Here is a 17,899-nt window from a genome sequence, read left to right as displayed (position 1 = left end):
GGATGGGCATTATTAAGAACATGGGTCCAAATTCAAGTATTTTTCTAATGAAAGATGGACTACGTAATTGACTTAACTGGGATATCACTATTTCTGTCTTTCAGCTCGCTCCAGCATGGGAGACTGCAACAAAAACCCCTCCTGTTAAAAAAGAGGATGCTGACAGAGGGCTGAATACCTTCACTGCACACTCTCCCTTCTTTGTAAAAGAAGACCTGTTCAAGCTCCATTGAAACAAATGGGAGATACATGTCAGCAGCAGTGGACAATGGCCACCAGTGCCAAGTTCTCAGAACAGGATCAGCAGTAGCTGTATGCCAAGGAAAGACAGCCTTGCTTACAACTTTGTAGTGCTTCCAGATGGAAATTGCAGGAGGGAACAGGCAGCCAGAAGGAGGAAAAGCCCTAGGTGCCAAAACTAACACTGATTGCAAGGAAGAATAGAGACAGTCTGCAATACGTAAAAATAAATAAGAAGTTCACATGAATACGCAAGCAGCAACTCCAGATGAGCTACATATTACTGGGGGCAATTCTCTCTCCTCACTGCAGGAGACTTGGAAATTCCAAATTAGGCCACAAATCCAAACCAGGGCCCAAGTGACTGTATAAAAAACATTCCTAGAGGTTTCAGTGATTCTTTTATATAAAAGAAATAAAATAAGAACCAAAAAATGCAGGTTGAATTCTAAACATGTTCTCCTTTGGAAAAAGCCACTTAAATATAAAAGTTTCATGTCATCAAATAAGGCTGCCTTAAATAGGAAAGGTTTTGTAGAGTCAGACCGCTGGGGAAAAACAGGTTAAAATGCACACATCCTGGGTTATGAAGTTCAGCAAAAATGAAATAATTTAATTCTATCCCTGCATAGTTTAGAAATACAACATATTTACAGCTATAAGTTAATTCTAAATTATTTCTCCTGCTTTTAAAATTGATTTTTCCTTCCTCCTACAGATCTTCTGATTTGCCCTCTCTTTGAAGTGACGAGTGCAACTGCAGAAGAGTGCCCCCTTCTGCCTTCTGCCCCCTCCCCTCTGCCCTCAGCTTTAAAAAAGAAAACAAAGACACTTGGCTCCTAGGATTCCAGGATCCTGATAGAGGTGCAACAGTTGATAGTGGAGGAGGAAGGGGGAAAGATGAGGAGGCTTCCTTCTGCTCTAAGAAACGTCCAGCTGTAATACTGGCCAGAGACATACACAAAGAGATGGAGAAAGGGAGGGAGGAGAGGGCAGTTGTGCGTTGCTAATTCTCCAATTCCACTTTTAATTTAAAATCTGATTCCTTAGACTGTTTCCTTGGCTCAGTTCACTTCCTCCAAAGTCTGCAGGCATTTGAAGAGTCTGAGAATAAAAACAGCAACAGCATCAGTCTCTAGCATGTGAGAAGGATAACAGAAACCCCAGAGAACATAACCCACACCTAAACTCTATTAAAGAAGCAATACAGTTGAGTGGAGTAACTGGAAATGCAAATCTGTCCATTTAAAGTTTATCCTATTGTTATCTGGCAACAGCTACACAGAGAAATTCCCAGGAACAGCATATAGTAAACAAACCACACAGGTCTCTCCACTTCCCTGGAGGATGGAGAAGGAGTTATAATAATAATAACAACTGCGGTTATATTCCGCTCTTCTAGACAGATTAGTGCCTCACCCAGAGTGGTGAACAAGTTAGTGTTATTATTATCCCCACAATACAGCTGGGGAGCTGGGGCTGAGAGGAGTGGCTTACCCATGGCCACCTACTGAGCTCATGGCAGTAGTGGGATTCGAACCAGTAGAGTGCTGATTCACAGCTGAACCACTTAACTACTGTGCTACAGTGGCTCTCAAAATAACAGCAGTTATCGAAATAGCATGGCATATTGGAAGAGAGAGAAACCTCTATGGAACAAAAGGTAGCTAGTGAACACAGTTGCCACCAGTGCAGCCAACAGAACAGGGCTCTCCTATGACTGGGTCCCCAGCAGCTTCATGAAAGAAATGACTGGTGACCCCTGTCACAGAATGCCAGTCTAAGCAAGCCCCCTTCAAATGTACGTGTGTGTGCTTCACACAATCAAACCTCTGCCTCAAAACACAGAAGAGTTTGGGGGTGGGCTAGAGGGAATGGGCAGATCTGAAGGCAGCCAACATGCAGGATCATTCATTAATGTATTGTAAAGGGAACCTAGGAACACCAGAATGCTTTCCGTGCAACCAGTTTGTCTTCAATTTATATGGTAAAACCTGACCAAGGATCAAATTGAGGTCATAAACCATTGAGTTGGATCCAGTGGAAAGTTTTTGCTGACACAAGGGGAGATTTTCCATTGACTCCCCCCTCCCTGTGGCAGATCGCCAACTCTCCCCCTCATATTGTTCCTGTGATCTCCCATCCCTCCAGGAACAGCATGGGGGCATTCTCAGATGCAGTGTTGAGTGGGGGGCGGGGGGAGCAAGGCAGTCCCTCTCCATTGAGGAAAATGTATTTCATCAGTAGGCATTTTCTGCAGGATCCAAGCCAGTGTCTGGTCGATATCGCCATAGACTGCAGTGGCAGCTCCTCCATATAAAAAATTTCCTTCTGTCTAGAAATCTGATGTCTGCAAGGAACATTAAAGCCTAGCTTTCTCTGTGGAGGAAGTTTTTGGGAGCCTGGTACATTCCGGTGAGAGCCCCTAGCCCTGCAATCTGAAGGGCAAATTCTGGATCACCTCTGTGAGTAAAACAGCTTGAAACGGAAGGAGAAGGGCAACTCATGACTCTGTTAATTTAAAAAAAATTATTTCCCCTACACAGCTTTGGACCCATGCTTTGGTTTTCTTGATTCATTAGCTGAACTTGTGCATGGAAAGTCCACCCTGCCCCAGGGGCATCCTTGTAGGATGCCCATGATTACATGCATGCAAATGGAGCTGGTGTGATGGCCAATTGAACAGCAGTCACAAGGAGGACCTCACATATGACAACCTGGCACAAGCCAGCAATTCTACCATGATATCAAAACCCTGCCTTTTTTACAGTCTGCAGTGGCATGGTGTAAATCATGTCACTCCAGAGTGACAGACAGACATGAGGTGGCAAGTCTGTTTTCTGTACTACAGAGCAACTGTCCCACTGAAGGTTCACGTGACTGAATGCTTCGCCACACAAAAAAGGTCCTTGCACACAGAAAGGTAGCACTTTGGAGAGAAGTCTAACCTTCTCCCATACACACCAGTTCTCCTGCACAAATATATATGTATTTATTTTATAACTATATGGTCAGGTTTTCAGTCATGTGAGCATATAACTACCATCTGAAGTGGCACAGTCTAAGAACAGGTACACCATCTCATTTGCTCTTGGGTAAGGTCCCTATGGGAAACTGTCTCCAAAGGTGGCTTGCCATTTGGAGCAGCCTCCAGGCAGCTGTGCTTCAAGGGACTAGAACACCACTCAGGCTTCACACAGAAACCTGCAGAGGAAACATAAATACCACCGCAAAAAAGGCACGGTCAAATTCTCAGTGGAAAGTATTCATCTAGTTCACTCTCTCTTTCAGCACACAAGAGTAACCATGGAATATTATAAGTATTTCTCACTTGACAGAGTTTCCTATTAAACAAGGATGCAAACTGACCCTTGGATAGCATTGGTCATACACCCATTTTTGGCAACATGGGAAGAACTGCAGAGGGCTTCTCTTCAATAGACTGACATGTAACTATCTTACAGAGTTGTCACCTTGATGTTCTTGACCACTCCCGGTGTGGCTACAGTGGAAATGGATGCTGGGGGCAAGGGCATAGTTTATTCACTTATATCCCACTTTTCTCCCCGTTTGGGACACACAGCAGCTGTATACATTGTTTCCCCCTCCTCCACCTTATCTTCACAACAACATCCTTGTGAAGCACGTATGGCTGAGTGGCTCACCCCCTCAAGCATCCATGGCAGAGTGGGAATTCAAACCTGGTCCCGGGTCCCAGTCTGACCCTCCAACCACACCAGCTGGTATGGGGTAGATGCCGCAACTCAGAGACAGAGTATATCCCAAGTGACATTAACTGATGGGAAATCCCTGTTGCAAACAAAGGCTTGCAAAAAGAGTGGAACAAAAATCTTTCTACGCTGTGATGGAGATCACTCAACTCAGCCAATCGCATGTGGGCAAATTGGTCCAGTTGCTCGGATGGGCTTGGGATGTCAGATGAAGCCCCAAAGGGAGGCACATTCATCCTATGGATGACAGTCTTGAAGTACTGAAGAGGGAATTTGCATAGGCTCCTCCCACTTCTACAGCCTGTGCAAATTCTCCTCCATGTTACAAAAAGTGCTACTGGAAGCCATTGCTCAGCTGATTGATGGTGCTTATCTGGTGTTAAGTTGATCAGATAAATTCACTGCTGAACAAGAACTTGCAACAGCAAAAATGAAGCCCCCCCACCCAAATACTGAACAGCCCAATCAACCTCTACATCATTTTTTGCTGTGCTCCCCAAGAAGTATCCTCCATGCTGGCAGGGTTTTGTAGGAGAAGTTGAAAGAACTCAAAAGGCAAATTAAGTCCAATGCCCCAGCAGAAGTAGGGCTTCTTGATTAAGGGATGTGCATGCATGGGAAGGACATTTACATTCCTTAGGGACCAAGCCTAAAAATAAGTACAGCTGCGCCATGCTTCACGATTACAGGAAAGAAAACTCCACCAGCTCTTACTTTCATCTCTATGGAGCTCTTCCACAACAGCTATCCATGTAAGGATGCCTGCACCTCTGACAGTCGGCTGCAGCTCGGTGTGCCCATCTTCTGCGCTCTTTGATACAGATCTGAATCTCCAAAGTAACGTGCCCGGTACAGTAAGCCTTCCTCTATATATGTATTAAAAAAAAAATCACTGAAACAGTGACCAAGAATTCCAGCAAGTGCAACATTCACTTCAGCTTGTGTAATACCCACTGACAGACGTTTCCACAGAACGCAGTGGACAGAGGGCCACATTCCCCTTATCTCCCCCATCTTGTGCAGGAAGCTGCAATGGAGTCAATAAAAAAACACTGTCCCAGACGTTGTATTTGCTAAGATTAGCTGCCGTAACTTCTACAGCAAGATAAAAATCAGCAGTGGGCAGCCTGGCCGCCACCACTGAGGGCCCATCAGAAACTCCCATGCCACACTTTTAAACATCTCTCTGTGTCCTCAAGGACAGCATTAGTAACTTTAATACGCTGGCCTACAGATCCTGATGCTAATTCCGTCTAACACAGGAGAGAACCATTTAGTTATAGCATGTAAATACACCAGGCAACTTCAGCAGCAGGGAGGTCGCTGACTAAATCAGACTCGCAAATATAACTTTCACTCTCAACTGACATGTTTTGGAAACAGTGTTCTAATGCCTTTGAAGACAAGCAGTAGGCCAGTGGTAACTTAAGAACTAACAAAAAGCATTATACCTCTGAAGAAGAATCTCATGCTAGAGGGAACTAAACCAAGGGATCATTAAAACAGGAGTCTTGTAAGGAAAATAATAATGTTTTCAAGCTAGAATTCCACCTAGAAGTGTTATGTCTCTCCTTTGGATTTGGTATGTAAAACATATGAATTATATTTGTGTCCTATATTACATCTGACCAACTGGCTACTGCTAGAAAGCAAGAACCGTTACAGAGCCTGACCGCTTGCAAGTGATTTCAGTTTGCAGCAAAAGACACATCTGGCCCCCATACAAACAGTCAGCTGTCACGCTCCTAGAACATATAACTTGTGCTGTACCACAGAGAGCAATATGAACTACGAGCACAGTTTATTTTTTGAAAGGCCGGCTCACGTACTCTGTTGTTTCTCCTTCCAGCAGTTATTTCTGAGATTTGCAATGTAGTCATCTTCTACACTCCTCTCCACATTTTTCAGATTTGTGCCAGTATATTCTTCTGCAAAGCTGTCAGCTACATAGTAGGCCACTTTCAAGTGCTCTGTTGCTCTCTTGTGTATATGACCGACAGACCTGGATGAGAGGGTGACAGAAAAAAAGAGTCGAAGATCACCAGAAAAAGAAGGCAGCTGAAAGAAAGAGTAGCTTTGCTAAACTTGCATACTACTAAGCCAAAATCTGGGGCTCAATAAGGTCACTTATCCTTTCTGCCTACAAAAAATGTGCTGTATGAGGGGGGTGTTGGCAGGCCACAGTGTGTGTTTCCTGGGCTGCTTTCAGTTTGGCAGGTCACAAATTGCTCAGACCAACTGCAGACCAATCTGTAAGTGGTGTGCCACAAACTCACGTCCAACTCAGGCTTAGGCTGACCTTCCCCTACCCTGAGGTAAAACTTCTCCTCTTTAAGCCTGTGAAGCTGTATACTGGGCTGGGAAGCCTCTAGTAGCGTGGTTGATAAGTTTCAAATTTCCTGCTTGTCCCACCCTTAAGGATTATTAAAAATGGTTACCCAGCCAAGTCTTAGTAGGGGACAGATCAGGGGTTTGCGCTTCCCTTTAGCAGAAACTGGCACACAAGGCTTGGGGAGGTTCAAAAGGTAACAGAAGGTTTATTTACAGTAGGTTAAAGTCAAAAGGCAGGTATGCAGGTGTTTGAACTGAAGAAACAGAAAGGTTTTTGTACAGGAACTTCACTGGTGTGAGGCACAACACACTTGGTACAACACTAGGTTGCTGGCTTCTTTCAGAGGTTGACTCTGCTTCACAGATGTTACATTTTATATACTCAAACACAAACACAGCACGACTTTCCCTCCTCTCCAGACTTAAGGGTGCTCCACTGAGACTAACCATTCCTAGATACTGGGCAGGCGTTACAGTTATGAGCTATGACCCTGTTCCTGGCACTGAAGGGGAGACTCCTCTCTACCCACTTCCTTGGCCCTCTATAATCCCCAGATCTCTTGAGTCTAAGTAGGAGTTAGTGCTGGTTTTCCCCACTTTAGTCCAAGGACTAACAGTGCTTCACAAACATTATTTCCTCTCACAGAGGATTCTCTGGCTGACCCTCTCTGGTCTAAAGCCAGGCTCCAACTCCCCTTCAGTCTCATGTTTTCTCTCCAACTCCAACTGACAGTTTCCCCAACATTCCATCCCCAACTGCCATTTCAGGCTAGCCCCATGGGCGGGGGGGGGGGAGGAAACATGTCAATCATATGCTCACTGACTGGAAATCTCAGCCTCTGAAGCCGAGTCCGTCACACGGTGGTAATAAAAACACAGCAGAGATAGGTAAGAGAACACCTGTATGAGCCAAATTCACAGCCTGGAACATTCCCAAGAGGGGAACATCAAAGCGATTCAGCCACTAGAAGTCCATTTGCCACCTAGAAAAGAGCAAGAGTCCAGTAGCACCTATAAGACTAACAAAATTTGTGGTAGGGTATGAGCTTTCGTGAGCCACAGCTCACTTCTTCAGATACATCTTCAGATGTGGCTCACAAAAGCCCATACCCTACCACAAATTTTGTTAGTCTTATAGGTGCTACTGGACTCTTGCTCTTTTCTACTACTATAGACAGACTAACATGGCTACCCATCTTGATCTCTCTCCATTTAAAGAAGAAAAATACTTTGTACAGAGAAAAGCATATGTGATCTGGAATATGTGATGGTTACAATGTTCAATGCCCTCTCGATAGATCCCATCATTCTCAGAACAGTCTTTTGCCGCAACTCCTTTCTACACACGTGCATTCCTAAGGAGAGTTCTACCTTTTAAGTACATTGAAGAAAGGGGGCTTGAGGTGTGCAACTCTGCTTAGGTCTGCACTGTTACAGAATTGTTGCTCATTCTGAAAACATTCAGCAGCATCCATCCATTTGGGACCATAAACTGAGTCATGCAATTCTTTTGCTCTCTGAATTAACTCCAATATGAATGCAAAATGGAACAGATGCACCAGATTTACTTAAAGGGGCTTTCAGCTGGAGGCTCAGGGGTTCTCTCTCTCCCCACCTGGCAGCCAATCCCAAAAGGAGCAGCTTGGGTTAACCAGAAATGCGCTGGAGGTTCTGATATGACTCTGAAAAGAGAAAGGATTAATCTGCTAAGCAGCTGATCAGGCTAAACTATGCTGCCAGAGAGGGTGCTTTTCTTGGCTGAAACTCTTCCCTAATAGTCAGTGTTTTAAAACAAATAGAGGCTGAAAAGTGATCCTTTGCTGGGCTTCTCAGAACTTATTGTTAAAGAGAGAAGCAACTCCTTCTTCACTAAAAGTAAGGGATAGCCAGTTCTTGGAAACGGCAGCTACTTTTCACTTCCCTAGTGAACACAGTGCACACTTTTGGCTTGGTGCACTGGAGAACCTTTTACGCAAGCCACTGAAAATCAGCTCCCCTGGAAAATGGCTGCTTTGAAGGGTGGACTATACGGCATCATGCCCCACAAATGCCAGACTCCATACTATCCTCCCCAGACTCCACCCCCCAAATCTCTAGGGATTTTCCAACCTGGAAGTGGCATCCCTATCCTTAACGACTGCGACTTGAACTCTGAACGAATGCAAAGCAACTGTTCACCTGTCTGCTCGGATACAGGGGAACTAGCACTGGGGACAATGGCTCAAGCATCCCAGCGCTGACCATTTAAAAAGAACCAGCCTGAAGCCCTTGTGGCCATGAGAAAAAGCTTTTAGAAGAACAAGATGGGTCCTGCAGGTGAAGATGAAGACTTTCCACTGGCCAGAGAGATGGGGCTCCCTCACTCTTAGTGCTTCCATTGGCCTTGTCACAGAGTGCCCCCACCCCAGATCCCCCTTCCCTGAGTCACCTTTATTTATTTCTATTGCACTCGGAGGGACTTACAGACTTCTCCCCCCGCACTGATCACACTTGAACAAAACTGGAGAGATCCCTTGCTGCTTCCCAAAACAGCAGCCCCTAAACTCAGTAGGGGTGGCATTGCCTCAAGAGAACAGACCGCTGCTCCTTCCTCCTGTGCTGTACAGAATGAACATCCACATCAAGACCGTCAATGATTTTAAAAAATTGCATAACACTTGTAATGCGCTGCCCTGCTCATGGTGAACCACAGTCTGGGAGACTTTTTCGTCATGCCCAGAAGCATCTTTTTCTCCACACACGCCCAGATGCTACTTTTATGTACTGTTTTGTTCAACCCTCAGTCTGAAAACCAGCTCAAAGGCACTCAAAAGCTTGTTCACTGCTTTCTATTCATCAGATTTTTATCCTGCCCTTCTACCATGAGGCTCAGCCTTAAATGATTCTCCCAATCACGTTAGTTTAAAAAAAAAATCATGTTTACACAAATTTGTTCTTGGATTTTTCAAACAGACCAACATGGCTCCCTGTTATTTTTATACTCACAGGCATTCCTATTGGAGGTATTTTGGATTCTAACCTGCAGCAAACCAATCTTTTTGACTATATCCCCACCCCATAAATTACTATTAAGAAGAGCTATCTGAAGAAGGGAGCTTCGACTTTCAAAAGTTCATACCCTGGAAATCTAGTTGGTCTTTAAGGTGCTGCTGGACACAAATCTTGCTCTTTGACTGCAGACCAATGCAGACACCCACCTGAAAATATCTAACATAGAAGAGGGTTCTACTTTCTTGGTGGGCTCATTTGTGCAAGTGATGATTTACATTGGATTGATCACTTGGAAGGACTGAGATAGCTTCTGAATGCCTATCTTTATAGCAACAATGTACTTCCTTTTGCCAAGACAGCTGGCAAGCTCAGCTTCCCAGATTTTCCGAAATAGTTACATGTTGGGTGCGAAGCCCAGGCAGTGAGTTACCATTGCCCCCTGCTGGCTGGTGCTGGTGCTAGTTTGGATGACAAGCGCAAGCAGAATGCATTTGTCATATTCTGTTGCACAAGAAGTAGATGGGATTAATGCCAAGAAGGTTGTCACTTGATTGATCTTCCTGTGATGAGACAACAATCGAACTGGTGCATTTGGCTTCCTCTGACTGTGTTTAAAGTTTCCAGCTAGTTTTCTATGAAGGAAGAAGAATATGAAGTCTGATAAAAAGGGGGAGCAAGCTCAAAGTCTGAGAAAGGTGATCAAATCAGGTGCATTGTAGGTTCCAATCTGCTCCCTGACCCAGGGAACAATGTATTAATCCTAAAGTATAAATAGTACCAGGATAACAAAGCAGTGATGCTAAGCTTTACAATTACTGGAGTGGAAGCAGCTGAGACAGCACTGAAGGCTCTAAATGGCTCCTAAGCCTACACCCCAGGATACGTCTGCACTGAAAGGTGACATCCTTCTGCTGGGTGCCCTGCTGGTGACTAATTCTGGCCTGTTGTCATGATGAACACAGGTCTGCTGCTCAGGAAAAACTTCAATGGATGTAGTCTTGCATCCAAATGTCCGCTGGTCTCTTCTCCTTCTAGAATCTAGTTATGAGTCTGGAATCTTCCAGTTCTGCTGTCAAACTTTCTGTAACCAATTGACTCTAGTGGCTTTGCAGGACTACTGCGAGATCTAGACCAGTAGATGTACAGGAAGCCTCTGCCCAGGTGGGGACAAAATCTACTCTTCTGCAGATTCCTGTTGAACCATTACAGAACTGCATCGTTTTCTGTCAGTCTCTGGTCCGTTCTGACAAACCTCTGCTCCTGACTGACCCCCAAGCTGTTCACAAACAAGTCAGAATCACATCTCCAAGCCCTGAGAATCTACCTTACGGTGTGTTTAATGCAAGTAAATCTTTGTTTCAGAGGATTCATGTCCATCTTTCATGCAGCAACTTGGCCAGGGACCATGCAATTAGATCCGGATGGAACTGAGGAGTCTGAAGAGAAGCAGCATGCAAAAGACTTTGGACTGCACTGTCAACATGTCTTTCCCATCTCACTCCAAGAAAACAAAAACTGGGGAGGCGGGGGGCGGAATGGTTGTTTCAGTTACCGGGCCAAGAAACAGATGGGCATGGCGAGTAGAAAGAAGCCGTCCGAAAGCATTTGCTTTCTCTGCAGTGACCACCAGGATCCTGGAAACTCCCCTCCAAATATCTGCCTGGCCTCTAGCCTACTGAGGGCCAGATGCTAGGCTCACATTTTAATCAAGCCATTAGTCTCAGCTACATGTCTCATTTGCTGTATTATTGGTTGCGAAGTCTTACTTCATCCCACTGAGCTGCTAGTTAACAAATATTGTTAATTGATGTTATATCTGATTCTTTTTCTTGGTTAGATGTCTTTCTCCATTTTCACTTCCTTCAAAAGCTATGGTGGAGAGATGGGATAGAGATACTTTAAAACAAAGAGTGAACAGCCCCGCCCCCTTTCTTGTTCAAGTCCAAACTGAAGACTCCAGCTGTTTCTCTCCACTTGCCCCAAGTGAATAAGAAAAAGCTTACATTACACCTACATCATCTTGCAAAAGGCCCTTTCCAAAGAGCAAAGGTGTCATTAGCTGACAAAAAACTTACTGGAGATCAAGCAGATACTGCTGTGTGGGTGGCCTGAGAAGACAAGCTGGCACAAATAATGACAAAAGTGAAAACACACACAGTGATACTACTAAGTTGATCCACGAGCTTCAAAATTCAACATTTCAGAAATACTGCACCTTGGAAATGTGCTGATACCAGATCAGAAGGTTTGACTCTGAAACCTGAATATCCCAGTACTTTCCCCAAAGGGAACATCTATCCAAGGGAAAGTGTACAGCAGAAAAGGCGCAATTTAAAATACAAGCCATGGAATGTCAAACAAAACTTCCCTCTTTCCATCTCATCTTCTTCCCCCACCACAGATGACTATAGAACACTCCAGTCCATGAAGCTGATCGTTTGGAGGTGCCATAGCTCAGTGGTAGAGCACACACTTTGCACGCATATGGTCTGGGGTCACTTTCTGCAGTTCCCAGGTCAAGAATCTCAGTCACCTTATGCTAAAGAGCTGCAGCCCAGCAGTACCAGACCTGATGGACCAAAGGTCTGTCTCAGGACAAGGCAGTTCCCACACATTCATATAAGCATTTTTTTTTAAAAAAAATACATGCTAAGGTTTGACCTAGACACCCTCTCCATGCCATATGGCTGAAACTTCTGCTTTTATTGCCCACCTCCAGCGAAGAGACCTGACTTGTATTGCATATCTCTGGGTTCTGTATTCCATAAAAGGGGTGAGGTAGGAAGCATCCCAGGGGACTCTGCCTTAACTAGCATTTCTCAGATTCTACAGAGAAGCTCTGTCTCCTAAAATATGGCACAGCCTTCACAGAGATACGTATCACCACACATGAGATGACTTCCTGGATGGCAACTACTGTCACTAGCAAGCCACTCTAAATAGCAACTATGGAGACAAAGGCCGATCTGCATCTCTGTTCCCCTCTCCCTCTTTCTGCTGTCCTAAATAGAAGCTAGAAGGGGGAAGGGGTAAAAAAAAACTAGAATGAAAGAGTGAGTGAAGGAGGACTCCAACTGGTCACGAGCTCTGGTCCCATTATCCTCTTCCCGTGTTATTTTTTCAGGAAGTGCAGGTGGCGAGGAGAAGAGACTGGGTTGATAGCTGGGAAAGGGGCAGGTGGCACCTATCATGGGTTCAGGTCCAGCCCACAAATTGCCAATTGCCAGCCCCTAATGCAAAATAAGCGCACACTATTCAAAATGACAGTCTCTTGAAGTATGTCTAGTACTTTTCCAGATATTGTCAGCTTTGCTCACTAATCAGAACTGGCCACTGTGCAATGAGAATTTGTTACCTCAGCAATATGATAGCAAACGGCAACCTTTCACATGACAGGGAAGAAGTCAATCATCTGGCATTCCTTTTTTTTTTTTTACAGCATCCAAAGATAGTTTGCCAGAGTCCTGAGCCTCAGGTTAGCACTGCTAAGGGGAAAGAGGAAGCAGAGCACACCCTTGCTCAGGTGGGAAAGGCCTCTCTGTGTTTGATTTGCTGAACTGTGATCCTCACCTCCAGAGGAATAAAAAGAAACGCACGAACAATTCCAGATGGGAAATGGAAAGCGACAAAGCGACAAAGTGTCAGTGGGTTTAGAAGAGAAAAACTTTACTTAGCACTACACTGCAAAGCAAGCAACCTGATAAGGGATCAACGTTTTTCTCTGTGAAACGGCATCCTTATCTAGAGCAACTGATGTGGCCAGATACCTAAGTTCACAGGAGACATGTGCTGAAAGAGTCTGACCTGGCAACATTTTCACCCAAGCAACCCAGCCTCCCCTCCCAGGGTTCCAAGGCTGCAGCACTCGACTACATGAATGCCTGAACCTTTCCCTTGGTGCTTATCTCAGCAGGCATCAGGTGGTGCCAGGAGGCAAGCACGAGGAACATAAGGCAAGGGAGAAAAACACCACATGGGAGGAACACATGCAACAAGGCAGAAAATGGCAAAGAGCCTTTCTCCTCTTAATCCCCCTCCCAGATACCCAGTTGGCCTAGGTTGCCTGTGCCGAAGAAAGGAACAGGAACTAACGGTCTGTGGCTCAAGCTGTATGGTGGACTGGAGACCATCATCTGGCTGAGAGCGGAGACGATGATGAGGATGAGAATAGGCATCAGCTGGACAAACAGGCCGAGGCCACCCTGGGGAGAAAGGAGGGGAAGGCATCAGTGCACCCACATTCACAAAATGGCTTGTCAACTCCCATAATTCCCGCTTCCAAACCAGCAGTCCGCTGGCACCTGAAGACGGGCAAAATTTAGCCCTGGATGAGTTTTTGGAAGCTGGAGCTCCCTTTATGTGAGGAAGTGTTCATCCACGAGGGCTCTGCTTTTAGAGTGCTCAGTACACTTTGCATCAATTATCTCAACAACCCTTAGGACAGCCCTGTAAAGTAGACTGGTGCTGTCACTATTCCCATAGCGCAAGCAGTTTATAAACTGCTTTTTCCAGAGTCACACAAAAAGAATTTTTCAAAGGCAATGAATTTGCACAAGCTTATCTGTTAAGTTACAAATTCAAACTGAGCCCAGTAGGAGAAAATGCTGGCATTTTCATCTCTATAAACTTGCAACTGACAAGTGTATATTGGATGATTTTTAAGAAAATGAGAGTGGTGGTTTGTCAATCCAAATCTCACCTAGCACTAGTCTGACGCAATAATTTGCAATGCTGTATTTTGTTGTACTATATTTTAAGTTCAATAATGTGGGTTGAGTAAGCTTACTTAGCTACTTTTTGAATCCTTGATTTTACAGCATAGCAAAAAGGCCCAAAGAGTAGATTCCGGGCTGTTGATGTCCTGGAGGTGTTTCTTTCTAAGCTTTGGGGTGGCTTGCGCAGTTGTGCAGAAGGCTGTTTTTACGAACAGGTTCCACCCCCCCCCCCACTCCCAAGCATACAGTGCGCAGAGTGCAGCCCACCTCTTGGAATGAAACCAGCGGTGAGACATTAGTCATCTTAGTCCTACCATTAGTTCAGTTATTTCCTTCCTTAATTTATCCTCCACCTTCTTCCCCGTTGGGGACTGAAAGCAGCTCAGCATTGTTCTTCTCTCCATTTTACTCTCACAACAACCCTATGAGGTAGGCTAGGCTAAGCGTGTGTGACTGGCCCAAGGTCACTCAGCAAGCTTCCATGGTAGCATGGTGTAGTACCAGTATGGTTTAGTGACTGGAGTGTTGGACTTGGATATGGGAGTCCCAGGTTCGAATCCTCACTCTGCCATGGAAACCTGCCGAATGACCTTGGCCCAGCCACACACTCTCGGCCTAACCCACCTCACAGGGTTGTTGTGAGGAAGGAACAGAGTTGAGGAGAATGATGTATGCTACTTTGTGTCTCCATTGAGGAGAAAGGTTGGATATAAATGTAAAAAATAAAATGGCAGAGTGGAGATTTGAACCTGGGTGTCCCAGATCCTAGTCTAAGGCTTTAACCGCTATACCACACTTGCCAAATCTGTCTTCTCTGAGTGTGGGCACCTTCCCCTCACACACTCCCATTTTTGGCACTTTCGACCTTTCTCATGTTGTTACAACTATAGTAGCCCAGTCTGACAACTATGTTTATTTTTTAATACTGTGTGTACAAGCAATGTGGAAAAGGAGCCACTGTACATAAATGCTACTACCACATTTTGTACTTACTGTATCCATATGATACTATGCTTGTGTACACTTTTTAGAAAGCATCCTTGTGCACATGTGTAGCGTCATAAAGGAGCATAGCAGTCACAGTCAGAGGATCTGGATATGTGGGAAAGGACAGCAATGGGGCTGAGCTGCCAAACTGAGTAACGTGGCCATGAAGTCAGAAGTCTGCATCACCAAGCCAGGTATCTAAGTCAGATGTACGGGCCTGCCTTTTTGGCTAGAAGGGTGGGAACATTCTGTCATGATATGAACATCTGAGCTGCCCTAACACCCTCAGACTACTGGCTCCTTTACTATGACTGGCAGCAGTTTTCCAGGGGTTTTCCCAACACCTTCTACTAGAGATCTTTAGAGAAATCCAGGAAATGCTTTACAGCTGAGGCACAGACCCTCCCTCAGAGTGTCTGAGAGCCAGCACGACACAGCAGTTAAATGCGGAAGTGTGCAGTTCAAGAATTACCACTTTAATTCCATACTGGAAGATAGTCAGGAAAGGCAAGAGTATCATTTTCAATAAATATCAGGACTATTATTATCTTTCCAGAAAGCCATGTCAGGAATTTTAATAAATATTGGAACAATACTCCCAATTTAGCAAAAATGGCAGTCATAACCTTTCTGAACGTATGAAAGGAAATTCAATTGATAATTCTGGAAATGCCTCACCCAGCACTGGAGCCAAAGAAGCAGGGAGGAAGGGAAAGAAAGGAAAGACCCCAGCCAACCTGTGGTATACTGGCCCTCTAAACTTTAACGGGCTCTTATTTTCTGTGAGTCAAAGAAGATGGCAGCCATTTAAAGAGCCAATGCACCAGGGACTAGCTGGGGAACACTCCCTCCTCCTCAGCTGCTCCTGCTGCCTCCTCAATATCATTCCCAATTCTGACATTACTGGGAATCTTTGCAGGGGCCTTTCGCAAAATCAGATATGCCAGTCCAGTGCCATATGCGGAATCTTTCACGGGGTCAGGCATATCCAGTGGTACAGCTCTAATTAAGAGTGTCAGACTAGCATCCAAGAGAATCAGGTTTAAATCCCCATTCTGCCATGGAAGCTTGCTCGATAAACGCAGGCCAGTCTCTCGTTCTCAGGGCTGCTGTTAGGATAAAACGGAGGAGAGCAATGCTGTTCCCACTGGGAAGAAAAGCTGGAATATTAATAACATGTATGGACAGAAAACGTCTCCCTTCAAACACCTCACAGCAACCTGGCACTCTGAGTCAGTCTGCTCCTTTGGAGTTAAGAAGTTCGGGAAATGGATCAAGCAGCCCAAAATGTCTGACAGAGCCCCTCTTCATGCTCCAAAAGATTAGCCCATATTCTTTTAGATTTAAAATTCTGTGTTCAACCAACTTGGCTTCCAGAGTGCACTTCAAAACATCCAGTTTGCTAGAAAGCTACTGAAAAGGCCAAAGGATTTCTAAAAGCTCAAAAGGCACAGGCCAGTTTAGGGGTCCTGCTGAAAGACTCCCGAGGCTCCAGGAGCCCCGATGAGTTACAGCGGATGGTGCTGGGCCTGGAAGCATCACTCTTTGGATGAACGGATAACAGAGAGATGGAAGCAGAAGCTGGAAGAAGCTTCTCAGGAGCCACATATGCAGGGGGGGAGGCGGGATGGACCGACTCAGAACTCCAAGCAACCTTTTCGCATAAAACCTGAGACTGGCTTTAGAATATGTATTTGGTGTATTCAGTAATATTGGCACTTTGGCATAAACAAGGTGGTTGCTCGCTCGTTATCTCTTCATTCCCAGAAGTCTCAGACAACATAAGGTGGGGAGGGAAACTTCGCCCCCTTGAGCTAGAAAAGTGAAAAATTAACAAAACCAGCTAGGATAGCATCGCACTGTTTTACTGAGACACTTCTGTGTGTTTTAAAACATTATTAACTCTCTCCTCCTCCTGGTTGCAACTTACATCACCTTGATGTTCTCGTCTGTCTTGCCTCTGGTGATAAGTATATCGCATCCTGCCATTGCTATATACATGAACATTACCTGTGGGTGAAAGAGATGTATGAGAAACTGCTGGAAACATCCCAGCAGCTAACTAAGGGAGGCTATAGGATAGGACACAGAGGTTGCAACAGAACTGAAAACATTCCATGCCTGGAATGCCATTCAATCAGGTGACTGCCTGCAGTGACAGCCGAGAGGAGAACAGGGAGAGGCCCATAATGAATCCGTAACAGCAGAAGTAACAAGAGGAGCGTTCAACAGGCTGTGATGGGAAAACTGGGCTAATTAAACTACTTGAATTTACATTAGATTGGATCCTGTGGCTCCATGGTGCTAGAAGTGGCCCTTTTCCCCACTGCAATAAGCTCTTCTCTCAGGATCCTAGTCGCTGACTAGCTCTCAGATCCTGATCACAATGCTCAACAAATCCACTGAAACCCATTGAAATAAGCAAAATATCATGCTATGCACTGTATTTAGGACCAGAGAATTCATCTCTTGACAAGTAACCAGTTAACACCTTGGGGTCACTATCAGGAAAGGAGACCAAAACTCTTGGTTACACTTCATAAGTAACACCGTTGAAACATGCAGTTGCTAAAGTGACCAGACCATAGATATGGAAGCAATTCAAATAATGACAGGAATGTGTAATTCGTCCTTTTTTAATTTCCAAGACCCTCATGCTCATTTCAGGACTCCTGAAGAAGTACAGTGAGCAGCTTTTCAAAAACTAGGATCATCGGCAATCCAAGAGGGCTGCCCACTGTTTCTACTGAAAGCCATTTGCTTGGGAAAGGGGGGGCTGGTGGCAATGGCACTGCGAACGGGATCACGGAAGCCCCCTAACCCCAGCTCGCCTCCCTGCTTATTCCCACCTGCCCCACCACACAGCTCTTCATGCAAGCTGCCCCAGAGGGCTGCCGGGACACC

The 17,899-nt window shown here is 45.2% G+C and overlaps 1 protein-coding gene across 2 annotated transcripts in view; it reads right to left on the bottom strand.

Moving 5' to 3' along the window:
- Positions 1–624: 624 nt before the first annotated feature.
- DNAJB12 (DnaJ heat shock protein family (Hsp40) member B12) overlaps positions 625–17,899 on the bottom strand; it is a 39,426-nt gene continuing 22,151 nt past the window's right edge. For both annotated transcript variants that reach the window (XM_054983152.1, XM_054983153.1), the window contains exons 5-9: positions 16,926–17,005; positions 13,386–13,495; positions 5,801–5,973; positions 4,686–4,837; positions 625–1,344 (exon numbers count right to left, since the gene is read on the bottom strand). In XM_054983152.1, coding sequence (XP_054839127.1) covers positions 4,716–4,837; positions 5,801–5,973; positions 13,386–13,495; positions 16,926–17,005 — 485 coding nt within the window. In that variant the 3' untranslated portion in view covers positions 625–1,344; positions 4,686–4,715. The remainder of the gene's footprint in view (positions 1,345–4,685; positions 4,838–5,800; positions 5,974–13,385; positions 13,496–16,925; positions 17,006–17,899) is intronic.

The sequence above is a fragment of the Eublepharis macularius genome, chromosome 6, assembly GCF_028583425.1.
Source record: "Eublepharis macularius isolate TG4126 chromosome 6, MPM_Emac_v1.0, whole genome shotgun sequence".
NCBI classification, from domain to species: domain Eukaryota; kingdom Metazoa; phylum Chordata; class Lepidosauria; order Squamata; family Eublepharidae; genus Eublepharis; species Eublepharis macularius.
Note: the sequence above shows the minus strand (reverse complement) of the source record. Positions and strands in the feature narration are given on the sequence as shown.